The sequence below is a fragment of the Asterias rubens genome, chromosome 18, assembly GCF_902459465.1.
Source record: "Asterias rubens chromosome 18, eAstRub1.3, whole genome shotgun sequence".
In the NCBI taxonomy this organism is placed as follows: domain Eukaryota; kingdom Metazoa; phylum Echinodermata; class Asteroidea; order Forcipulatida; family Asteriidae; genus Asterias; species Asterias rubens.
In genome coordinates, this window is record NC_047079.1 from 6,338,454 (window position 1) to 6,364,886 (window position 26,433).

The 26,433-nt window shown below is 39.2% G+C and overlaps 2 protein-coding genes across 3 annotated transcripts; both read right to left on the minus strand.

Moving 5' to 3' along the window:
• Nucleotides 1-652: 652 nt before the first annotated feature.
• On the minus strand, nt 653-11,472 carry LOC117302532 (hemicentin-2-like). The gene is made up of 14 exons (XM_033786509.1): nt 11,393-11,472; nt 10,419-10,599; nt 9,855-9,951; nt 9,116-9,259; nt 8,447-8,659; nt 7,243-7,371; nt 6,513-6,687; nt 5,888-6,009; nt 5,138-5,443; nt 4,304-4,612; nt 3,414-3,683; nt 2,796-2,942; nt 1,843-1,983; nt 653-1,264 (listed from the first exon to the last, which is right to left on the minus strand). Exons 2-14 carry the CDS (start codon nt 10,569-10,571, stop codon nt 843-845), a joined length of 2,628 nt encoding a protein of 875 aa, XP_033642400.1. The 5' UTR covers nt 10,572-10,599; nt 11,393-11,472; the 3' UTR covers nt 653-842.
• A 1,393-nt stretch (nt 11,473-12,865) lies between these two features.
• On the minus strand, nt 12,866-26,298 carry LOC117302382 (phospholipid scramblase 2-like). Of its 2 annotated transcripts, none has more exons than XM_033786311.1 (10): nt 26,032-26,298; nt 19,032-19,382; nt 18,412-18,562; nt 17,645-17,722; nt 17,092-17,168; nt 16,628-16,758; nt 15,886-16,006; nt 15,642-15,744; nt 15,066-15,124; nt 12,866-14,877 (listed from the first exon to the last, which is right to left on the minus strand). In XM_033786311.1, the coding sequence occupies exons 2-10, from the start codon at nt 19,323-19,325 to the stop codon at nt 14,833-14,835; spliced, it is 1,059 nt and encodes a 352-aa protein (XP_033642202.1). In that variant the 5' UTR covers nt 19,326-19,382; nt 26,032-26,298; the 3' UTR covers nt 12,866-14,832. The 2 variants fall into 2 exon arrangements, with proteins under 2 accessions (XP_033642202.1, XP_033642203.1); XM_033786312.1 differs by lacking the exon at nt 26,032-26,298 and adding an exon at nt 25,861-26,001.
• Between the last annotated feature and the right edge of the window lie 135 nt (nt 26,299-26,433).

The following is a 26,433-nucleotide window of genomic DNA, read 5'->3' on the forward strand; positions in this document are numbered from 1 at the left end:
ACATAAAAAAATACAAAACAGCAAAACAGTGATGCTGACTTACGCAAACTACAGACCATCAATCCCCCCCCCCAAAACCCCCCCCCCCCAAAAAAAAAAAAAAAAAAAAAATAAATAAATAAATAAAAAATAAAATGTATACTATGTGTACAATATTTTCGCCGCTGGAAGCAATTGTTCTAGATCTTTATCTATGCCTACAAGATTGTTTTATAAATATTACAAAAAACAGCAACTCGTTAATATTTTGTTGTATACTGACCACCAAAGTGGAAGAAACTCTATTAAACATGATTTACAATGCCTTTATAAACTTTACAATAAGAAATATCCAATATTGTCGAGATTTGTGATACCATGAAAAGCTATAACTCGAGTGCCTATCAAGGTTATATTTCATTTAGGCCAATACCGTATTAATGTAATGTTTTCTTAGGGTAGGAGTGTACAGCCACAGACCCATATACTCAAAGTCTCAACCACATCTCAAAATGGCAATAGTACAAATGTCTATATAACACTTAGAACCCAAATCCTTATGCTCAACCAGCCTTTCCACCTCGAACACTGATATATCAGTGTCTCTCTAAATGTAAAGGAGTGAATAACACCACTCTTTACATTTCGAGTTGTCCCTCAAATGGCTCTTTTAAAAAGAGAGGTGGTTATTTCACTCTGGGTTTGACTGCAGGACAGTGTGAAAAATCACTCAAAAAAGATGTAAACTTAATTCCAAAAGAGTGGAAGACCGCTCGTAAAAGAGTTGTCCCTCATCATCTCACCTCTTCAAAGAGTGCATTTTCACTCTTTTGCATTTTTAGAGAGATAAGTAACACGACGCCCTAAAGACTGTCATATTCTTCCTCTTCCGTATCAATGAGTAATTGATCTTCATCATTCCCCATCGAAAGAGAAAATACCGGTTCTTCCAAACCCAGGGGAGTGCTAGGCAAAGATTCCCACAAAAGCTTCCAGAACTGCTCCTCGTCGTCCTCCCTCTGCGGACCTCTGCCGTCCATGACGGCGCTGGGCCAGGTGATGTACGAGAGAGTGCGGAGGACGGTCTGGAGGTCTTCGGAGAGTTTCTCTGGGGTACCGAGATCCTCGAAGATGACCGGGATGATGTCCATTTGACGGCGCAGCATCTGAAGGAGAGCTGCTTGGAATTCATATCGACACCATTCACTCTCGACAAAGTCAGGGGTCAGAAGGAGAAGCGTCTTGCGACTTCGACGAACTGCATCTGAGATGTTGTCGATGATACCTTGAGAAAAACAAGGCAAAAACATCCAGCATTATTTTTAACAATTTATAATATCTTAAATTTATTTTCTTTATATCTTATATAGCAATTAATAACCACAAGGGAAACTGACAGGGTTAAAAAAATACAACGTGTCCAGCCGAGTGGGATTTTATCCCTACGACTTCAGATTAACGTGCCGGCGCTCTACTGAGCTAGCTAGCCCTATACTGGCGGTCTCCTATTAATGTTATCAATATGTTTGTTTGGTGGGGGCTGCTGATGAGACTGGCACCCGATTTTCTTTTGAAAATAAGGACTGTCAATAGGACTAGACAGCTCAGAGAGTGTCCCATTGAATGTGTCCACAGGGATTATGTCCCCCAACCCAAATGGGAAATTGGCTAAAGGAGGAGGATTCAAAAGAGGGCGCTATCAGAAGAAGTTTGTGCACAGTTCGCCATATGGGGGACAGAATCTCCTGCCACAACGGCACGTCGTTGATGTACACTTGCCTTTGTTAAATTGTCTTCATATCTTTTGGCATCTTGTTATACCATCTTGGCTCTACTAAGAAAACTTAACTAGTCCATACTCACTCCTTCCCGGTAAGAAGAACCGGTAATGAACACAAACACGGTATCCATCTTTCTCCAATCTCGGAATGAGTTCATTGATAACAAATTCCTCGTCTGGTGTTCCACTCTTGTATGAGATGAAGACATCGAAGTCTTTGTCGTCTGAATCGGGAAAAAAGAAGAAAAAACATGCTGAGATGGTATCAGCCGGTTCTAGACCTGTCGTCGTCTTCACCAAACTCCTCCTAACTTAGGATTAATCTTAGGTCTTAGGACGAGTTAAGTTCCGTATCCACAGATGTAGGACACAATGAAGCCATCCTAAGTTAGGACTACTCGTCCTAACTCGAGATAGGATTAATCCTAGCGTTTCGTGAAATCGGCTGCAGCTGCACCAGAGCTCTTGGCTTTAGCATAGGCCTACTGTGAATATTTGTCACCTGAATCAAACAAACCACGGCAAAACTAGAACATGCTCATGTTGAGATGGCATGAGGCGGTTCTAGACCAGCTGCACTAGAACCCAAATTTTGCTTGAATGCAGTACATCATGGAGCAATAAACTAGAGTACATCAAGCATCACAAAGTTAAACTGTTGTGTTCATGAAAATGTAATAGCGCCCTCTTGTGACGGCTGTAGTACAGAACGCCATGTTGGAATAATGTAAGAATTACGAAGGCTGAATAAAGAAGTGTTGTGTTGAATTCATCTATCTAGAACTGTATTACTTAAGATTACATACGCGTGTACATAACATAAACTTCTACCCGAGTGAAAAGAAGTTAATTGGTTTTCAGTATAGGCAAGCTACTCTGCATATTGCAGCTTTTTCATATAATTTTTTTTTTAAAGGCGAGGTACCTTTGGTTTGTGAACCGTTCGATTGCTCCTTTTCCATAGAAGTTTAGATGTATAAAAAACACTAACCTGTGAACAGTTTGATTTATTAAGGCAATGAGAAATCATGCTTACTTTTATTTTTGCCAGTCTTTGCAGACCACCAAAGGATGATTTCTTTACGGAAACGATAAGCAAGAAGACTTGAGAAGACCAGAAATAAGACACACATTCCTCCTGAGACGCCAAATGCGGAAATAGCAGCCCGTGTCCAGCCATTTTCTATCAGACAAACACAGAAGATGTGATAATGATAAATAAGTTTCGGAGGATCCTTGTCTTCACAACTAGAATAAATTAAATGAAAACTTAAGTGGACACTTTGGCAATTATTCAAAATAATTATTAGCATCAAACCTTTCTTGGTGATGAGTAACGGGGAGAGGTTGTTAAGGTATAAAACATTGTGAGAAACGGTCCCCTCTGAAGTGACGTAGTTTTCGAGAAAGAAGTAATTTTCCACGAATTCGATTTCGAGACATCAGAGTTAGACTGAGGTTTCGAGATCAAGCATCTGAAAGCAGACAACTTCGTTTGACAAGGGTGTTTTTTCTTTCATTATTATCTCGCAACTTCGACGACCAGTTGAGCTCAAATTTTCACAGTTTTTTTTATATTATATGCATAATAATATGTTGAGATACACCAAGTGAGAAGACTGGTCTTTGACAATATTACCAATGCTCTCCTCACCTGTAACTCTCATCTTCACCGTGTCACTCGTCTCACCAATCTCATTCCCAACGGAACAGGTCAAGCTGGCCAGGTCATAGGTCATATCAACATTCCTAAGACGGTAGGTATCACCAGTCGACAAATTAGTCTGTGGTGTTTTGTCAGGTCGATCGAGAGTCCAGGTGTAGCTGGTTGGACGTGGGTTGCCTTTGGTCAAGCAGGAGATGACAGCATCCTGTCCGGAGTCAAGCGAGATTGGATCTGGACTTATCTCCACAATGGGTTCATCTATAATTTTGATGAAGTAAAATATATTTAATTGCTGTAGCATACTTTAAGTTCAATTTCAGTTCATAATGAGTTTTAGATATCATTGGCAGTGATACCAGTATAACTTTGTACATTGAAGCAATTTTGTTTCTCTTGGCCACCTGTTTAAATGTTAATGTGTTTAATAAAAATAAATAGCCTATTTTTATGTACCAGAAATAAAATAGTTTGTTTAGTCTAGTAGCTTAGTTTGAAGTTTATACCAGAACCAATTCACACAGAAATGGGTCTTAGTCGAGAATTATGTATCACTACAATGTTTTTACATGCTGAAGATTGTCATTTTTTGTCCTTCAGTTATCTCCTGCTAACTCAAATGTTCACAAATGTTCACAAGTTTGGTTATTTCCTGTACATTTTATGGTTGATCGCACAAAAAATTGAACTCTGTCAGCAACTATTTTATCAGCATTACCAATACTGTATTAACAAAACTAAGTACAAGTTAAATGGGCCATGTTTCTTATGGACCTCTATCACTAATGCACTTTGCACTGAATTTACTTCTCTTAAATGGACGTGGTTGATCAGTAGCACTACTGCTGCTCATATCATTTCTAAAGCAAACTGTCACTTACATTTGACATCCAGTGAGGTAGATACTTCAGTAGTTCCCTCCCAGGCTGGGCTTTCCATGGCAACGTACACTCTCCTCCGATTATCCCCAGGGACGGGGACAAAGGTCATCGAAGTGATGACGTCATAGGAGTATTGATCACCGGATAGAGTGGTTACCGTTGTAGGGTTTGGGATCATTCCCCTTCCTTCTATAAACCAAGTTATTGATGGAGACGGTTTGACTTTCTTCATTTGGCATGTAAGAGTCACCTTCTGGCCTGATGTAGCATTCACAACGTCTTGGAAGGAACAGATAGCCGGTGGATCAGCTGAGGGGAACCAATGTTTATCAATTAATGCTGATCACCAATAAATTAAACATTTGATCACAGGGCTAGGGCAGGGAAAAGCAGCCATCTTGGATTTTATAGCGACTCTGGAAAGTGCATTTTGAAGGTGCAGATTGTTAAAGTTAAGTACCCTGAGCAACTTTCCCGTGTGGAGATATGCCCAATTCGCATTACTTTGGGAGTTACAACTTTTTTGTCCGAAAATGACATCCCATTAATTTGGCTAAAAACCGTCAATTACAGGCAAAATATAAGAGTGACGAAGTTCAAATTTGAACCAGCACACTCGGTAGATACAAAGAACTCCATCAAAATGAAGAACATATTTAATGCATCCTCTCCTAATACATGTTTAAAGTCATGAAGTTTTGTGAAGAAATGAACAAAAAAGGAACCATATTGAATCTTGAATACTTTTGTGTGAATCACAGATAACAATATTCATGGGGTTATTGACTAGAGGTTAAGGTTATTGATTATAAGTTAAGGATATCCACCACTCACATTGAACAATAAGCTTAGCCTCTGCATAATTCAAGTCTGGCCCCTCGAAGGTGAATCCAACATAGCATCTGTACACATCCTCGTCTGCGAACTCTACACCATAGATATGAAGTTCAGAAACACCATCAGAGAGATGGTGTACTCCGTAACGGCCAACTTCATCCCTGATCTCTGAGGATGGTTGGTTGTGACCTTTGACCCATTTGATGGTCCCAGCCTCTTTCTTGGTCTTGCAGGTGAATACAACATTTCTGTCGATGAGGGTGGTTTGGTTCTGAGGAACTTGGATGAAGGGATCTGGAACAGCTGTTAAAATAAATAGGAAACCATTAGAATGAATCATCAACTTGTAAACTGGAAGTTATGCCTATACAAGATTTCCTGTATCACAAACTCGCTGTTGAACAGATGAACAGGAAGTTCGTGTTTTCTTTATAGTTTCGTTAATCGTTACTTGTGATATGAAATATGAAACATGACAAAACATATATCATTTTAAAGAGAATGAGGTACTCTTTCCAATGGTATACAGATTGCCATGGGTTTGTGTATGAGCAAGGCAATAACTACTGAATGTTCATGCAGCAATCAGTGCCACATTGGATTATAGGCACACAGTGTTTCAGTCAGCCGGCTATACGGGTTTAGAGACATGATAATTTTTTTTTTTTTTTTAAGCCAAAATGAGATTGCCTCTGTAATGACCAAATGTCTCAGGAAATAAAAGTGATCAAAGTTGAGACATTATACCTATGACGGTGACGTTCACATGTTGCCTGTACACTGTCCCATTTCCGTCACAGACTTCGCAGATGTAACCACCATTGACGGTTGTAGTATAAGTATCCACTGTGCTCGTCAACACACTGGGGCTTCATAAGACAATTATGAGAAACTTGTTTAACACACAAACCTTAATGCAATGTCTTAAAGAAAACACATTTACTTCAAAGTATTACCAATTTGTTTTAATACACATTGACATTAATTTTCCTTTCTTAATTTCTGATGAAACCAAATTATAAAACTTAATTATAAGCGAACAATAAGCTTAAGCTAACCTACAGCCAATACCTGGACATTTAAACTACACATTCATCTAAATGAAATACATTTATATATAATCATGTTGAAAAAAGTGACTAAACTCGTAAACTGTGGGAAAAGCTTGTACACACCACAGGGGCGAAGTCAACCAAACATATCCGACATTGTTTTTTTGTTAAACAAGTCTTTAAGAATCTATCTATACCGGGCAATCTCGGAAGTATAGTTGGTAAGACACTGCTCTAGAGTTGAAAAGGTCGTAGGTTTTCGAATCCCACCCGAGTAATATGCCTGTGATGAATATTCCTTAAGGAATCTTAGAGCTAACCTTGGTCTGTAAAGAACTGTTTTCTTCCAGGACTCAGTGAGTAGTGGTGTCGAGTTGCCGTCTTTGGTCCAAGAGTAGTTAGTTGGTATCATCCCGTCCGCAGTACAGGTCAGGTTGAAGGAGGTTCCGAAGGGTATATACACCTGTCGCTGCTGTACACTGAGTATGGGTGCAGCTAATAGATTGGACAAGAAGAGGGTATACCACAGCAACATGTTAATTGAAAGCCTTTTAAAGGCACTGGACGATATTGGTAATAACCCAATTGTTAGCACAAAAACTTACTTGGTAACGAGCAATGAGCTGTTGATAGTATAAAACATTGTGAGAAACGGCTCCCTCTGAAGTAATGTAGTTTTCGAGAAAGGAGTAATTTCCCACTAAAATATTTGAATTTATTTCGAGAGTGAGAAAACTGGTCTTTGACAATTACCAAAGGTTTCCAGTGCATTTAAGGGTTGAATAACACCAGAAATTACACAAAAACAGGAAGGTTCCACGAGTTATAGACTACTCGCCGAAAAGGTTTTAGTGGCAGGGGAAGTGGTGTCCGAAACCTCCGAACCGTGCACAGGCTGTTACAAGACAGCTGATCCTGCTACACAGAATATATGACATCAGAGGGTAATATATCTTGTGTGTTCAATGCTCAAAGTATATAGGTGCAAATTTACAGCACCTAAAATACCCAACGACTCATCATTTTGTAAAAAGTATTTGTGGCACTTACTGTATTCGCAATGAGTTCCAACAAACCCGGGTGGGCACATACAAACTCCATTGAAGCTATGGCATTCCACTCCCTCTACACAGGAACATGTTTGGTCACAACGACCACCATATCGCCCAAATGGACAACCTGTAGAGTAACAAATACAGCTCATCATGTCGTTATAGTTTCCCTAAATAGTATTGCTCTGAGTTTGTGCAGGCCCAATTTGTTACAAAAGTTATAACTATATCAATATAAACCACAATGGAAACTGACTGGGTACATTTTGAAATGATTTTTGGGGTTGAACAAAGAATTGACTAGAGTGGGATTCGAACCAACGACCTCCGGATTAACGTGCCGGCGCTCTACCAACTGAGCTATCTATTCCTATATTGGTGGTTTCCCTATTTTGTCAATATCTTTGTTCGGGGATGCCAGTCGGAAGCCATACAACCGTTAACTGCCGTGTAGCCAGGGATCACACCCAAACTACGATACATACAAAAGTTATAACTATCGTCTCATATTCCTACTTTTAAGTTAAAACTACTTATGTGAAAGCGGTGGGCATCTCCAGTTGTCACGTTAGTATTTTTATTCTGTATACAACAACAATTTGTTGGCCACTGTCGTAGTGGTTTTCAATGGGGTTTTGTTTGTTCTAAATCGATTCAAAAAAAGAGAATCCTTAAAAATAACATACGGAAATGTTTTTTTGGGCATGGCAATTTCGATGTATGGAAGAAAAACATTGAGTCCCGTTTTAAGTGTTTGTTCCCACTCGTCTGTTTCTTATGTGTGTTTACATAATGACGTATTGCATTATACTTCTAGTTCGTCATTCGGATGTTCGGATAGACCTACTTCCTTAGTCCAGCCATTACACAAATATTTGGGGACTCATAACACTCTAAAACCATTGTTTAAATCTTAAAATACACATCATTTGTAAAGCAAACTGGTTGAGTGGAAATAATCTGAACTCTGAAACACGGAAGAAAATATAGTTATAAACTAGGTGTTAGAAATGCAACCTCAATTGGCACAACTGCGTGCCTCCATGATAGGCTTTTAGAAAATATTGTTTTGTTTAAAGGTATTGGCAGTGAAAAGACCGCATACTCCCCACGTGTTGCGCGCCCTCTATAGTCATCATCTTTTTCTTTCTCTAAAATTCAAAGCTGAAGCCATACAATAAAGAACTTTAAATAACAATTACCATTAACTTCGAAAGTAATATTCAGGTTGTATGGAGACTGTGGATTGGGTTGCAATATGTCGGATAAGTTGCAGTGAATCTCCAGTGGTTGAGCCGATGGAATGTAATCCAGGTGCACAAACATGATAGCACCCTGTTTCCACTCGGGCGGGAGACGACTTAATTCTTCTTCTGGTACAAGACTGACACTAGTGTAAAGAGGTGAATACCTTCCTACAATAAATGAAGAACAGATGCACTTATCATTAATGGGTGCGTTCGATTAGCTTCCCTGTGTCGACCCCCGCGGTGCTCATTCGGGTGAGACCCTGACAAGAGCTAATCGAACGATCACTCACCCTCTCGTGGTGACGTCATGCACCTCGGGCCAGCCCCAAGTGACCAGTTCCACAAGAAGGGCACTTGGGGCTGACCCGGGAAGCTAATCGAACGCACCCACTATTTTGATTTTACCCCTACACCGATGTGTTTAAGCACTGTCTACTCAGTAGGCCCTACTTTTCCCGAGTTCTGTGGGGTAAAAAATCACAGGCATTTTACTCGGGGGGGGGGGGTGGATTTGAACACACGACATTTGTAGTTCTAAAGCAGTGTTTTTTATTGATACAAATTATAAAACAACGATTGAAACAATGAATGAATATAAGTAAAAGAAATCAAGTGACAAACCTGTTGTGAGGAGTTTGAAGTACCACTTTGTTTCAGACGAAATGGTACAATATTCAGGGAATTTCGCTGTCACTTGTTTTATCATTTGGTTCAAACCGGCGCTAAACCATATGTGAAAGTTGCAGTAGTACACATCAACTCCACCTATATGGGGCGATAGTTTTAAATCGTTAAAGGCACGGACATTATTGGTAGTTACTCAAAATAAATGTTAGCATAAAAATGTACTTGGTAACGAGTAAGGGATATCTGTTGATAGTACACATTGTGAGAAACGCCTCCCTCTGAAATTAATCGTAGTTTTTGAGAAAGGGGGTAATCTCTCACTCAAATGTAGAAATACATTAGCTGAAGCCCTTTTAAATTAAGTCATTTAGTTCACTGTTTTCTCCACATCACAAAACGGTGAGTGAGTCCTTGATATCCTTAACTGGACTACTTCACATACATAAGAGGGGCGTCCGGTCCAAGATTGGCTCACTGTTGTGAGGGTGACTGGTGCTACCCCCCCCCCAAAAAAAAGCCCCAAGGAGTGGATTTCACACAGAGTTAAGACTAGTTGAGCTAGGACGAGTCCTATATTTCTTAGGGCCAGCCTTAAGTTGTTAACTCCTAAAGGACTAGTCCTAAATTATGACTATCTTGTGAAATCGACCCCAGGTATAGCCCAGGTACGAGGGGAGGGGTGGGTGGATGGGGGGGGGGTGAGAATGTCCGTACTCGAATGGTGGGTACTCACATGTCCCATTGGGAAATGATAACATCTCATAGTCCCGATAGTAAAAGTTGTCGTCTGCTGATGGGAGAGGTGGGAAATACATGTCACTGGATACAAGCTGTTGGGACAAACACAGACATTAAAGTATTTAACAATACTTCATCGTTTGCCCGAAAGAAGGCCATTATTAAGGCCATCTTCCGAGCAGGCATACCTGTTACAAAAACGTACCCAAATGTTTATCGTCCTGCCGTTTTTGAAAAAAGGAAGGAGTGGGCGTTTGTTATAAAAGGCCGGCCGAAATTTTTGTTGTAGAGAAACCGGCAGGGCTATTTAAACAAAATAATAATCTGCGAACGTTAAAATGTTTAAGAAGGAACAAAAGAGGCGGCCTCTAAAAAGGAAGGGGCGGGACGCTAAACATGTTTTTTAATTGATTTTGGCCTAAGATTGGGTGTAGTGTGTTTACCAAGAAATGGGGGTGAGCCTCGAAATTCACATAGGATATAGGCTTCTTGTAAATGTGATACTATAATTGGTGAACGCTAAAAAAAAAAAGCAAAAATACACAACTTTATGAAGTACCTTATCCGTGTCACCTTGCTGTTCTGAAGGGGGTACATAACATGACCTGTCATAGTCATTACTTTGTGCCTCCATAAGTTGGGATGACAAAGTTGGTGACAATGACGCTGTGACAACCATCATGATGGCCGCTACTAGGATTGACGAGGACATCTTTACAAAGAGTTGCTCCTCTTTATATCTGCAGTGGCAGAACATTATTGGAGGTGCAATAGTGAGAAGTATTGGATTTTAGGCATTGCGTTTCGAGGTATCATTGTATATTCAGTTTGCAGTTATTGTACTGGGATTTTGAGAGGTTAACAGACATACAAAACTGAAGAGCGGCACCTTAAATGCGCGACAACAGTGTACTCTATCGAACTAGGTATTATAGACGTACACCTTGCATGTGTGTATCTACCTGCTGTATGGGGAAATTAACGTTATTTTCAGAACTTGACTTGCTATCTACAAGCGCGAAGTAAGTCTACAAATTCCGAATATCTTTACCGCAAACCAAAATATACAAAAATGAGAAGGCTTTACCGAAACAATGAATGCTCAGTCACCGTGAAATGTCTGCAAGATGGGAAATTGTTCACATTTGTCACACTCAGCTTTCATACTGAAGAAACAACTAAAATGCAGTGCAGTGGTGCTTAGTGTCTGAACCAAGATTGAGAAAGATTTCCGTATCGTGCCATCACTTTTTCACTCATTTTTTTTAACCAAAAGGAGGCGAATCTCATTTTGAGTAAATAGACATTAATTTATGTCATAACAAATGAAAAAAGTGGTGGCAGGTTATGGACATTTTTCCCAAAGTTGTTGCTGTTTTAAATAACCACACGCCAAGCACATAATAAAAATAATTTGTTGAGATCAATTGTGAAGGTGTGTCACTATGTCATGCTGGTTCAAGTCCAAGTCATAATTATAGGTCTATAAAAAAATGACGCTTTTGATTACATTAAAATGGAAGCACAACTTACTTTTTGGAAACACCGTTCTGGAACACTCATCAAGGGAAATGGCGTCTATGGTTGGTGCCTGGGCTAGGGTGGCGCCGACCTTGCCACATTGCCAAGCTTCAGTGACAAAACATTAAAAGGCAAAAAGGGGAAAACCCATTTATGGCTTTCACAATAGCAATTTCCTTCCTTTGTGCCGTAAACAACTACTTTCTGGATGGGTCAATAATCTTTAGGCTAGTGGTGGCTGGTACGTATAGAGAGCTATTGTGTGTGCAATTTGTGTTGTGAGCCTGCCTGGGCCATGTACAAATAACATTTTACTCTTTATCCGTAGAGTGTAATTCGTAAGAATGATCAATGCGCCTCAAAATATTAATATTATCCCTGGTCACTGAGCCATCATTCAGGTATGTGTTTGGTAACCGCGCCTAGAACGAATGGCAATAAAACAATACCTGGTTAGAATTATCCCCTTTGGGATATGGTGGCCAATAGTTAGGCTAAAGGGGTGCACTGTGTGGTTTGGGTGTACACAGAAACATTTACCCAAAGAAACCGTATACAGTGTTATAATGTGTTCACCATATTATTGCCAAAATGGCTTATAGAAGTATAGGCCTACTGCAGCTTACTAAAGCATTTTGGGATTCTTTTCACTCCGGTTTGGCGGTTGCAACTTTCCGCCGTGTTCAGTTTTCCGAATGACCAAATACGGTAACATTACGTCATGCGATGCCTGCGCACAGCAAGCGAAAGTAGTCAATTTTTAGTGCCGTATTGAGTCATCCGTGTTACTCTCCGGTAGCTGTCATAACGGCGTCCACAAGTACGAGTGGCGAACGAGTGGCGAACGCGTGGATCGTATGAGAGAATTTGGTGTGAAGACCAAGCAAATTATCCTGTATTTATACCGAACGAGCGTCAGAGAATCAGAAGAATTTTGTATTATTCTGGTTTAGTTTATTAAATTTATTTATTACCGTTTTTTATTTTATTTTATTTGTTTAGTTATTTTTTTTATTTCACTGAACTACGGTACTTGCCAGGGTACTCGCGGCGGTATTTTTGTCTGGCTACGTCACCCGGAAAACTGAACACGCCGGAAAGCTAAAACCGTTCGAACAACGTGTTGAAATGTCCGGCTATGTCACCCGGAAAACTGAACACGGCGGAAGACTGAAATCGCCACACCGGATTTAAGTGGTTATGGAACAATATGTTTACATAAGTTTGTTTCTCCAAATATTGAATCTGGGAAGTATTATTGACAGTGACGTCTCTCTAAAAAACGCGACCACACTTTGAAATGAAATAGTCACAGGTTAGTTTTATTGTGTTGTGTTTGATATGGTTGAAACAGTCGAACGGTGAGAAAGGGGTGGGCCTACAGACCGTATTGAATAACCCCTTTTGCTATGTTCAATAAAAATAAAATAGCCCTAAAATAACAAAGATCCAACAAAAAACCAGCAAAGAAACCAAAACGAAATAAAAGTTACGAAGATTTTCGCAAGTTTGCTCATTTTAATTGAGTAGATAAAGGATAGTTATAGACAACATGTAGACTTATGTAAAGTTATGGTTTGCAATCAACATAATATACACATAATATTTTAACTGTGAAATTTAATATCACTATTCATACAAATACTATGTAATATATAAAATGTCTTAAAGGCCACATTTTTTGTAACCACTGTGTTTACATAGTTATTCTATTTAATTCTCATACTCATTATGATCTTTGGTGTTTATAAAAATCACAGTGATTTAAAAAAAAATAGGAAATTAACTTCGAGGTCAAGTGGCCTAAATAGACAACTTTGGCATTGAGCAAACATTTACATAAATAAAGCTTGATTCCCAGTCACACCTTTATCATTCAGTCATTTTGTTTCAAAGCTGTACTCACAAGACAAATGTGAATCAATCGAATAACGGCTACTAAAGCGTCAAGCAAAGTCTTGAGTCACAATAGACCTTATGGACATGACGTCACTTGTTCAGGGTCCCAGCTTTTAGTTCTGAAACGCGTGATGCTGCACTATCAATACTAGATGGATTGCCAATGACGTCATCGACCGCCATCTTTGATGTACCGGAATGGAAAGGTGCACGCGCGTATGCGCTTTCGCGGAACTTCCATCCAATGGTAGACTTTCACGCATGCACGTTTAACCAAAGACAGCATGACCAAATATGGCAGCAAGGGCAAGTGGTCTTGTGTATGCCGTGGGCTAGCCCTATTCATCTGTGCTGTAGTATAATACGAAAGAGTAAGGCCGCCGGGGCTAGCCGTAGGCCTACGTAAAACAACTTATCTAAAGAGTTATAAAGACACGAGATTTATTTAAAAAATAGAGCAAAAAGAAAAATTAATAAGTAAGTCCATTCTGTAACAACTAGTTACAAATACTCGAAAATATAATGTACATTTTAAATTTTAAACTAATGCCATTTTTCACGATTTATATGAAAGAAAGTGTACATTATTTGGAACGGGCGTTTAATCTGAACTAGAATGTGTCTGCCTGCTCGTTACGCCCTCTACGCATGATGTTGGTGAAAAGTACCCGTACCATGTGACATGCCTGCTTGGGAAACTAAAAACTAGATCAACTAATTGAGCGCTGCAAAATGTCAGCACGAACAGATAAGCGGCACAGCAATTTCCAGGCTTAAGGACCTGTCAAAATTGACCGTATGCAGGCGCTCTCAACTGCAATTTTCCTTGCATCACAGTATTAAAGGTTTATCTTATTTTTGAATGCGTGTGTTTTTCACGAAATCCATCTACCTCGTTCCAATAGGCAGAGCCTTACACACCACCCCCTTACTGCGAAATGGCACACACATGGGAACAAGGTTGGTGAAGAAAAAAAAACACTTTCAGAAGATACATTTTATTGAGTCTATACAAAATGGCGATTATTATTTTACGAAATATTTATATATATTGTGACCAATGTTCAAACTTAAAATACAAACGCATTCTGAAGATCCAGGTTATCAAAATTGGTTGAGAACTCTATCTGTCATAAACTAGACCAGAATGTGTATGGTGGATGGTGCTCCACATGATTCTTGTGAAGAAGATGACCACACAACAACGGTATAGTTAACATTGCTCTAAAGGAAGTTAAATGAGGCATCAATGGTATGAGGCAGCAACAAGGGAGGAACAAGTTTAAAGTGAAAGTGAAATTTTTTGTCACTTTTTGTCACTTTACCATTAATTTGCTATTTATAATTCTCATTATGTAGGAGTGGGTTAAAACAAAACTAAAACTGTACAACAGTTCCATTCTTAATTGTTGGGATTGGATCGTGTTCGTTCAGTGGAGTGTATGAAGCAAAAGAAAAGAAGGTCAATATGATTTTCTTTCAATAAAAACAAAACAAAAACGTTCACACTTCATTAATTTCATCAGTTTAGTTGTTCGTCTCTCTCTTTTCTCCTATCGGTTGTTATTGTTCTTTGGCTGCTCGAAGAACATGAAGTCCTGAAGAATTGAAAAACCACAAAAATTATATTAACTAAAAATTAACATTTAGATTTGAAAAGACAGCAATGGAGAGAGCATGTATCATTTGTTTGCTGCTCACGATACAATACATGTACAATACATGTACATTACAAGTGTATCATGCATTAAAGCTCCGTTCATCAAAAAAGGAAATTAAAACTTACAATCAAGAAGACAGCTCCAAGAAGTGTTGCCTTAATCTTCACGTCCAAGTCAGCTGGGACTGAAATAAACAAAAGAAGTCCAAAATGTGTAAAGAAAATTGCTGGCAGATGTACGGTTTTGGATCTTTGATATCTCGACCAGGTGCCCTTACAAGGAACCTGATAGCGCCCTCTTTTGACCTAATTCCCTCCAGCTTATGTTAACTTACGGTATGGGGCACACACGTGTTACAGTAGCCTTTCCTCAAGGCATATTCATGGCGATCGACAAAGCTGTTCAACCACGAGTGGAGACCATCACAGGCTAAGTCAAATCTTAAATAATTTTTAGTGAACCCAAATACATTGTCCGAGCAGCAGTTGCAAAAAGAGTCACAGTTTCAGAGTGGCATAACACTTTTTTGGGTAGTAAAAATAATATCAAGCAAGACGGTTCTTTAAATAACAAAATCTACCTGGCAAGTAGATACACACATGGTGTAACCGAAAACCAATATTGATACCTCACCATGCAATGTCTCAAATCCCAATGGCATAAACAATTTCAGTATTTAAAAAAAATGAATTAAAGCTTACATGACACTCCGAAGTTGTCTGCATTGGTGTAGAGTTCCTTGACCAATCCAGTCCACTGTTTGCTGACTTTACCGACTTCATTTGCCAAGTCCTCGCTTAACACCTGATGGTGGGGCGAAGATAAAAAAAATGGTGATTTAGGATTAATGATAATTACAGATTATTAGGGATTAACGGCCCAAACGGTCCAATAACTTATACATATTTCTGTTGGGGTCCTTCTCCGTAAAAATGAAAAACTTACATTAAATTCTTGGTCCCCTGTGCAGCAGGCCCCTTGGCAGATGCAGCATGGTCCGCGGATCCTCAACACAGTTTCCTTGTTAGCGTTCATGATGTCGTAGTGCGGGGACCAGCCACTTTGACTATTGGGGAAAATAGACAACTAGTTAATTAAAACATTTGCTGCTATTTTTGTTGGGCCGTTACTTCCATAACGAGAACATTATCAAACATCTGCTGAAAAATTACCTGTTTACTCATACATTTTTGTAAAGCGCTTCGGGACTGTTGTGTGAAGCGCTATATAAGTGCCGTTCATCATTATTATTATTATTATCATTATTATTATTATTATTATTATACTTCCATAATTTTTTTTTTTATCGACAATTACGTGTAGGCCTAACTATGGAGTAAAGCAAAAAGAACACTAAGTAACAGTTAATTTATGAAACATTTAACTCCGTACTCACAACATTATAAAAGACAACTTTGAATTTGTCTACATAGGAAATAATGCAAATAGGTTGAGGGAGTTCGTTCCAGGAAATAACTTTCAACATTAGAATTGCAAGGGTCGTGGGTTCGAATCCCACCCGAGTAACATGCCTGTGATATTTTTTTCACAGGACTCGGGAAAGTACTGAGTAAACAGTGCTAACACACATCGGTGTATGGGTAAAAACCAAAATTAATATTCTTTATCCCCGATGCAAATTTAACATCTATTATAACATTAATTGTCCGTGTTCGGGAAAACTTACGCTTGCCGGACGTATCCGACGACCTGGCCAACGGGCGCCTCGATGGCTACCTCCATGGCACAGCAGTCCGCCGCTGCGCACCAACAGCACCCGGCACAACACTTGAACTCGCGACTCACTCTCATAACTTCCTATAAATTTATAAAAATGTGAGGATAAAAGTTAAAGGGAAGGTACTTGTTTGGTAATTACTCAAAACAAATATTAACTTTAAAACTGACTTGGTAACGAGCATTGGAGAGTTGTTGATAGTATGAAACATTGTGGGAAACGACTCCCTCTGAAGTAGCATAGTTTTTGAGAAAGAGGTAATTTCTCACTAAAATAATAAAAGACTTCTAGCTAAAAACATATGGCCTATGTAGTCTACTGTTCCAATTTAACAACAACAACAATATTCATACATTTGATGATAAAAAAAGACAAATTTTATCAAAGAAAGTGCAAGTTAAACAATGGCTTACCTGTTGCATGTTATCAGTGATGTGCATATTGAATCCACGAGACGGCCCGCAGCACTGTCTCTGGCAAACTTCAGACTCTAAAACACAAATAAAATACAGTAAAATTTACGGAAATGTCTTCTTTACTTTTCATGTTTGATACCGTCATAATCGTACTTTAATGAACGTGTTACATTCCCCATTTTTAGATTATTATAAGATGGATAACTAAGAAGTGAACTTCTCTCCCAAACATTATCCAACAGAACGGGTGACCAAGCCGACACAACCAGACCAATCAACATAGCCTCATCTACAGGCAGCCCGCCTCGCCAGAGTTGACTGCAACCTCTTGTGGTCTTTATAGCCCCTTTCCCAAGAGCTGTTCGGATTTAGAACAGTACCAGTGGTTGCAGTCAGAAGCAGTCACGAGAGAAGCACTGCCAGGCTATAAGAGGAATGGAGCTTCCAATCTCTCATCTACAAAAAAGGCATTCTGTCTAAATCTGTTGAAAGATTGATATATACTGAAGATGTCCGACAGCAGCTGTGGTGCTCTATAAATCAAACTCACCTTCATGTGCGAAGTAAATCTGCTGTCCAACGCTGTTCTTAACTTGGTATCTGTTTGAAGTTTCCCAGTTCGTAAACACTGAAAAGTTCAGTTTAACACAAACATTTTACAAGACTTTACAAATGGTAATACATGTAACTATTTAAAAGGAAATCTTATTTCCGCCTAAAAACAAGCCGAAGCATGGTACAAAGATATAATTTAAAATGTGACTGTGACTGGTCTTTTTTTTATGGCAGAATTTTTGATTTAAAGTTTATGAATCTGGGCCCAGATGTTAAAGGCAGTGGACACTATTGGTAATTACTCAACATAATTATTAGCATAAAACCTTACTTGGTGACGAGTAATGGGGAGAGGTTGATGGTATAAAACATTGTGAGAAACGGCTCCCTCTGAAGTGACGTAGTTTTCGAGAAAGAAGTAATTTTCCACGAATTTGATTTCGAGACCTCAGATTTAGAACTTGAGGTCTCGAAATCAACCATCTAAACGCACAGAACTTCGTGTGACAAAGGTGTTTTTTCCTTTCATTATCCTCTCGCAAGTTCGATGACCGATTGAGTTCAAATTTTCACAGGTTTATTTTATGCATATGTTGAGAACCACCAACTGTGAAGGCTAGTCTTAGACAATTACCGATAGTGTCACTGCCTTTAAGGATATGAAAGAATATAATTTGGTGGGCAGTGATGAATTCAATTAATCAAATTAAGATTAGGAATCAAATTGACGAAAATAACTTCAAATTCTAAGGAATAATTTACCCTCAAATAATTCCACTTGTTGGTGAACGAGGAGCTGGTCTATCTGCGATAAATATTCCAGACCGGGCGGACATCCGGGAATCGACTGAGGGGCAGGCATCCACTGCGCAGGCGCTGGTTGACCAGGCAAAACTCCTGGCTGCCCCATGATCTGAGGCGAAGAACGAAATACAGTGATTGAAAAATCTTGGTTTTCTCATAAAAGCTTCCAAAAGAAGATAATTTGACCGCTAGCATAAACCAACAAAGCAATAATTTAAAAACAACAAGACACATGTCAGTCTTTTTCGACACTTTACATTTGGAGCTAAAAGTGACTTATTATTGATTGAGCTTGACCAAGTCTTGAACTTATACAAATTCTGTTTTAAGGCATATTCATAAGACAAAAATAGAATTTATTTATCTATAAACCAAGATTGTCTTCATGTCATAAATTTGAAGCTAAATCTACCGTATCGGGGGATGCTGGAAAACATGTGCTTCCCATGCAGTATCTTTGTAACTTTAGCTTGAATATCTACTTTCTGTTTGTTAATTGTAGTAATATTTGTGAAGTATATCATATACTGATCTTGATACTGTGTACAAATAAATATCATACTCGAACTTGAACTTACCGGCTGACCGGGGTACCCCGGTTGGCCGTAGCCCTGTGGGGGCTGACCATAGGCTTGTGGTGGTTGGCCGTAGGCCTGTGGTGGTTGGCCGTAGCCCTGGGGTGGCTGACCATAGCCCTGTGGCGGTTGGCCGTAGCCCGCTGGCGGTTGTCCGTAACCCTGGGGCGGCTGACCGGCTGGCGGTTGTCCGTAGCCCTGTGGCGGTTGACCGGCTGGGGGTTGACCGTATCCCTGTGGTGGTTGACCAGGCTGTGCCTGCACACCTATCTTCTCCTCTCCTTTGTTATTCTCCATTATGTTTATTTTAATTGGTGATCACTTAAACAACCTTGCCAAACTCTCAATTTAAATCTGTATAATAAAAAGAAGAACAGTGATAGTATTCATGAAAGCTCACATTCGAACTCTCAAGACGCTTCGACCCATAAAAGCGGTTCAGGATGTTTCACCATGGAGGAAGAAATAGATCTTCCTCCACGGTTTTACACAGTTTGCATAACCAAAACACCTTGGACTGTTTATTTATGCTAAACATACGCATATATACCTCCAACCATGGATCTTTTAATAGCTCCATGCCTTTCAATCGAGCGCAAGATATTCTTCAAATAGCAACATAGCAACGTAACAGATAAATAGCAGGGTTGTGTGGTAGAGCTTTGACCTTGCTATGGTTGTTCCACGTACGAGTAAAGATGGCCGCGTATTGGCGGAAACATGAGGGGGCGAGCTCACGTTTAATCAATAATTCAGATATCACATGAAATTATCATATTTTGAATGTGATATCCATGGTTGTAGAACATAAACTATAATAGTTTCAACTGGAATTTTAAGATTATAAAACGGGCCACGCCTCCGGAAATCAACCCAAAGTCTCAAACCTTCGTTACACACCGTTTCACTTCACCCACTTTCAAAAGGATTTGTTTTATTAGAAAATAAGTACATGCCCAAAACACACAATTTGACCTTGGAGTCCCACTTTAATAAACGCCACAATCAATGGCTGTTCTGCTAAATACAATGAGTTTCTAGGACACACTGTGAAGCTACTTATACATTCAGTATCGACTGGCGATTGCAAATATTTAATTGTTATGATATGCAATCGTCTCAGTTTGGATTTGAAGTTTGCAGTGGTGATGTGAAAAAACACCATAAGTTGTGTGTAAGAGAACAAAAGTTAAAATTGGTGTTACTTTCTGAAATTGACTATCTTCTGGGCGGGGCGATGGCTAAACCACATAACACTTATATGCATTGATAACCTGTGACATCACAATTGTTAACAAAATATTGCACAGAGCTTGGACCTTATGCAGGCACGTCGATAGACTTAGAAAGATTGAAACTTAAATTGTGGAGAAGTACATGTAGGCCTACTTCCAACTCCATGATATGTCAGTACCACAGTGTTGATTCATTCAGCGCGATGACCTTGTTTTCCATGGGGGTAAATGAGCCATTCTCCCCATGAGTGGTTTCATTACGAGAGTCCATCCGGACGCGGACTGAGGGTGTATCCTGTTTGTGACACAATAAGTCTGGATAGTTTAAAAAATGGAGCCAGACTTTGCTCGTTTTATCTGTTAGTTGAATAGCCCTTTTCGAAACTACGACTTCAGCATGGACTCCGACTTTGGCTGGCTTTTATTGAAGCCCGTATAACAAACACCTTTCCCAAAATACTGGCGGATCCTCAGCCCAAGCCCACACGCCCAAGATGGTTTCGAAAGGGCCTTTAGGGGCGGGAAGTGTTTACCGCCAAAAGTTGTTTGTAAAGCGCCCTTTTAATTTGTTTTTGTCAATAAGATAGCAATGATTGTACTTATCTTTTATGTAAATAGTTTGGTCAAAGGCAGTTAACGTCAGAGCATTAGCAAAAAAAGCAATACAATGTTTCATCACGAATTGATGCTAAAATAAATTCCTATTGCAACTAAAGAATTTTATCAGCATTGACAGTGTGCACAAAATGTGCTCAGTCAGAATAATTTGCTATGGGAAAATGGATGTGGGAGTGCGGCCACATGTATCAAAAACTTGACAGGAATGTGTGTAAACTGACAACCAGGATGGACATGACGGACATGAGCGCAGTGGCCTTGTATGACCTGTACTTGTTTTTCTTCGGTAGCTATAATATAATATAAGATAAGATAAGAGTGAACGGAAACCTTTGACCAAATACAACTTCTTCCTTTTTATGTGGAAAAAAGGATCAGGTATTTTCCCATTCACCGGGGCCATTATCTTTGAACTCAGATAATAAAAAGTAGCACTGCCTCTAAGCGGGTTGTATAGAGCATGGAGGAAGAAAATGAGACCCTCCATGGTTAGAGCTGATGCACTATGGAGGTAGAATTGTCGCTCCATGGATGTACAAAACCGTTAGAGAAATCATACAGAGGCAGGCTTGAGGAATACCATGCAATTGTTTATTTTGTATTCATGATCCCAAGAGCAATTACGTAACAAATAAAACAGATTAATTACGGAATACTCATTAGCATCAATATCATAATCCCAATTAAGAACCACTTAACTCATGGCGAAAGTCTGATTAAAGTCAAACCTTGCATTGAGCACTTAAAGAAATACAGTGCAAGTCTCTTTCCACGAATTCGAACTGATTAAATGCTGGAAAAAGACGCAAAAGAACGATGGTTGTGTTTCGGCGTGTTGTGCTGCATGATGTTTGGTCAATAACTGGATGGGTTAAACCTTGGAGGTAGATTGTTACTAATGAATCCTGTTCGATTATTATATAATGTGATGTGATTCCAATGCAAACAATCACACCCGCCTGCCACTAGCCCTACTGATCTTCACAGACATATAAGTGTTCTGTGGATAGAAACGTCTTTATGATGACATTGTGTGGGCTTTTGTGTTTACTATTTTTACGCTCAAACAAAATACCAGATTTGGGGCTGGAGCTTTGAGCGTGCAACATACGCAAACGCGCGTGACGCAATGACTGACACTAGGACAACTTTGAGCATAGAGAAAAGATTATGACGTTATGCGGACAACAATTTGAAAAACCAAAATCAAAACAACAACAACAACAACAACAACAACAGAGAGTGGAATCTAGCTGTGTCCCGTTAAATATACAAATTTCAATGAAAAAAGCAATATACACGTCACGTATTTCCATTCTTCAGAATGTCTTTATGGTATATATAAAGACCAAAGTACCAAGGTGTGACGATGTCAACTCGACCGGCAAGTCACAAGATCATGAGTCAATGCTTAGGGTCTATTGCATGCACCCCCCCCCCCCCCCCAGGTTGTTTTGTTCCTCAGTGTTTGGTCCCGGAAAATATTTTCTGAATTGTATAGTACATTGTAAACTATATATACCAAACTACCCACAGCAGCCGATGCTAAATGTTAAATTGTTTAAAAACTTAAACAATATTTCGAAGTCTTTCAGCCGCTTCATAACAAACAAACATAACCTCATTTCACTTTTTCAATTTTTAGATTGAGTCGCTTAGCTTTTTGGTTATAGGCAGGCTCATCAAAAAATCATAAACATCTGAACGACCAAACTGGCCATCAGACTCCATCTTGAAAACATTTTTTACCTTATATTTAGACCTTTCTTTTGCAACGTCACAGCCCGAGGTTTTGCCAACCCAGATTGGAAAACTATGGAAAGCCAAAAGTGCAAATAAACAAAAGACCGCTTATTTGGGTTACAATGTTACACAAAATTTGTTGATTTTGTTTAAAACAACTAAAATATGAAAGTATTTTATTTATTTTGAAAGTTTGCAGAAAACTTTATTAAAATATCTGAACTTTATTAAAATATCTGTCAAAACGATTGAGTGTTTTACTACCATTCGGCCGACCGTGCCAACCAAGGCGGTTTGTTTATCAACAAAAGAAAGGTCTATACCCGTTTTAGCAATGTTTATGGCAATTTTAAGAGGGCTACCGTACCCCCCCCCCCCCCCCCAAGTGCTTCAGTTTGGAGTTCAACAAACCCCACAGGCACAATTTTCAACCGATAAAAGACATGAGCCTCAAACTTAGATTATACAACAGAAAAGTTGTCCTCTTGCCCCCAATGCGATCTAAACTACACAGAAACGGGTGCATGGTTTGAAACATAGCCGCACCAAACTATGAGTTCACACTTTTTATAAGCGTGAGTTTCTCATGCAGTGGAACATTTCAAAGATGCTATGTCAGATTTTTGGCCCCAAACATTAAAAAAAAAAAATCTGAGTGAATGGTATTTCAAAGAATATCAGCCGCTCTAACGAAAAAACTTTAACTTTTACTTTTAATGATCAGGAACCATGACAAAAATTTAATACGTTTTTTATAAAACACATAACAATTTGTCACGTGATATATTGTCGGGATCCCGACAAAAACTAATTTTGAGCACTTTATTTCACTGCTACTAATAATTGGCGGACTTTTTCGAGCAATGGCTCAAAATGAAAGCTTGTAACTTTCTCGACCCCCATCAAAATACCTATTGAATTTCAAATCAAAATTTTGGGGTCAAATCGGCCAAAAAATCTGACATAACATCTTTAAGTCGGTGACACTAATGTGAACTTTACACAAGAGTATACCAAAGTGGTATTACAAATAACATTACAGTAATTCACATCATTGAACATAATTGTTGATATAGGGCATATTGCTCGTCCTAATCGCTCGTACAATAAAGCTACTAGCTTCCTCATTATGCTCTCACGTCCTGTTTGCAAACGCTTTTAAAAATGTTTGACTAAAATTTACACAGTCGAATGTCAACATGAGTACATTGACTAAGACTATAATTTATTCAAGGGCAATGCATACATGTAGTGAGAAATCAATTTGAGAAAACAAATTGGTTGATTGGTGATCCTCCTTACCTCCCTGGTTTCTTGTTACATTTTGTCTTATTTGTTGGTTGTATTTCACAGTTTGTTCTTTCTTTCTCTCATTGCCTTCTCTCCGTATATAATAACCAATTTGTTTCTCCCATTCTCTTTTTGACTAACCCCATTCATGTGTTTCCACTTCACTGCTTATGTTTCACTTAGTTACCTGTTCATGTTTGTTGTGTTGTCATTTAGCCTTCGAGAAAGACTCTGCTAGGGTCGAAACGTCAGGCCATGAACTATTTTTTGCATTAATGTAATATCTCGATTGTAATCCATGGGCGTTTCCAGGTATGACATAACATCCAGGTATGACACATGATTAGTGAGCAGAGAAACGTATTTGCGAATGTGAACGCGGGGGAGTAAAACATGTTGCTTTAAATTTCGCAACTGGGTGTTGGCGATAATTGTTTTCAACATGGAGATTTTGATTCTTCCGTTGTTACAGGCTGGAATACATCTTTGGGCCGGAGGGGGGCAAGACTTTAATTTTGCAAAAGGGCACTTCCATAATAGGTAATCTTAAAGTATATGGGTAACTTTTGACGTGACATCTTAGCTATAAAAGCTCATTTTGAGGAATGTCATGTATTTTCCTTAATTCATGCTTAGATAACCCAAAACCAAGAGCAACATAAACCAATCACTAGATATTTATAAACTAATGTGTATAAATCCAGAGCTGTTAACATGTTGCATATTGCAAGCAGTAGATATTTCGAATATAAAAAATTCAGAGCTGTCAACAGTTGCACTTTTAACATAAAATCAACATAAATTTAAAAAGGGCGTAATCAGGGAGATTTTCGAGCAAGGGGAGATTGGTTTATTTGCAGTTTACTCTCTGAAAAATCTTAGATTAAGACTGGAATGCATGTGAACCCTATCGATACAAGCTTCGATATTTATGCCATCCTCTCACATTACATCTTTGAGCGCATAATTATCTGCCCCGGCGCCTCACCCAAACCGCATCCACCCAAATGAAAACGTTTGGTAAACGCCATCGGTGTTGGTACAGTTGTGTCATGTGCAACTAATAATAAAAGAAGTGCTATTTATTTATGAAGGTCGGTACGTTTCTCTAGCAACCTCCAATCCACAGTGTAGTGGCAATAGTGGACACCGTGACATTGTGAATAGCAGGCCCGATGCTTCGTTTTGAAAGGGATCAAGGGCACAAAGGTGTTTTCTCCCTGGTTAAAAGAGCTCCCTATGAGGAAATTGTACATTTCTGCTGAAGCATTTCAAGGGCACCACGGCAATGACCAGGGGCATGGAGGCATGATCGTCTTCGTTGCCTCCGTAAAGTACCAGGCCTACATGAAATGGCTGATACAACTAGTAAAATGACCACCTCCAATGGTTGTATGGTACTACCATGATTTTGAGTGTGGTTTTAGAATAAGCTTGAACCATGGAGCAATCTTGAACCATACTTGAACCATACATCCTGGGTGTACCGCAATGATGCATGACAGCGCAATATACAAACATAATGTGTCGTAACACGAGCACTACGGCCGGCGACCCCACCTTCGTAATAAAGCCATTAAATTAATAAACACCAACTGCTTTAATTTGATAAATTTTATGTCTGCAATAGGTATAGCCTACTAATCGCATATGATACTTACACGCTCGATAAAAACTGAAATGATACTTGCAATAGACATGAAGGTAGAAACAAGGGAAAAGTTTCCGTATGGCGCCACCACTTTTTCATTCTATATGAAATAATATAGTATCTAATTTACCTCAATGAGATATCCTATCCCTTTTTGTAAAAATGAGTGAAAAAGTGGTGGCGCCATACGGAAAGTTATCCAAGGCGAACTATATACTGCAATCGAACACACTCGATACAAACTGAAATGGTACATATACAATACACATGTAGAAGTAAGTAAAACACTACTCACAAAAATTATACGCAAAGGACAGCAAAGATTGCAGAATATTCTTATTTCTTTCATGTGCTGTAGGTAGGCCTAATGTGGGGCGAACTTAGTGGTGCAACGAACTCAGAGTGCGGCCTGCATACAAAACCTGAGTGTGGTTGTGGAAACCATACACAAACGTGAACTACTTACCCTATGTCCTATATGTCACACCCTTCGTTACAGGTCACGTCAAACCATAGAGCCAGACCTATAGTACAGTAGTAGTAGAGAGGTTTATGTCGGGTATCTCTTCTTGCTTTGAATATTGATTCTTATTTTAAGCTGTGGCTGCCTTTTGATCATTAAATGTTACATCACTGACGCGTGATATTTCACTATTGTTATCACAACTAGGTAACGTGGACAACTGCTGTGGCATTAGATAGAGAGTGCCGACCGTGCATAAAACACCAACAATGTTTATTTGCATAACAACAACCGTTTTTGACGTCATTGCGTGGTTGTCCGCGGCGACCCGATGTACGTCACTTCACTCTCATGCTTGAGTGAGCGCGAGTGGTGGGGGGGGGGGGCGAGCTCCACCAGTCATAG

What these genes read in the sequence shown, in the direction of transcription:
- LOC117302382 (XM_033786311.1), bottom strand. Translation starts at nt 19,325, where the DNA reads ATGGAGAATAACAAAGGAGAGGAGAAGATAGGTGTGCAGGCACAGCCT. An exon ending in TCACTGATAACATGCAACAG is followed by an intron (nt 16,759 to 17,091) that starts GTAAGCCATTGT and finishes ATAAATTTATAG; the next exon opens with GAAGTTATGAGAGTGAGTCG. An exon ending in AGACAACTTCGGAGTGTCAT is followed by an intron (nt 15,125 to 15,641) that starts GTAAGCTTTAAT and finishes TGTTTATTTCAG; the next exon opens with TCCCAGCTGACTTGGACGTG.
- LOC117302532 (XM_033786509.1), bottom strand. Translation starts at nt 10,571, where the DNA reads ATGTCCTCGTCAATCCTAGTAGCGGCCATCATGATGGTTGTCACAGCG. An exon ending in TGGAACTCATTGCGAATACA is followed by an intron (nt 6,688 to 7,242) that starts GTAAGTGCCACA and finishes CCAATCTATTAG; the next exon opens with CTGCACCCATACTCAGTGTA. An exon ending in AAAGACTGGCAAAAATAAAA is followed by an intron (nt 1,984 to 2,795) that starts GTAAGCATGATT and finishes TTCCCGATTCAG; the next exon opens with ACGACAAAGACTTCGATGTC.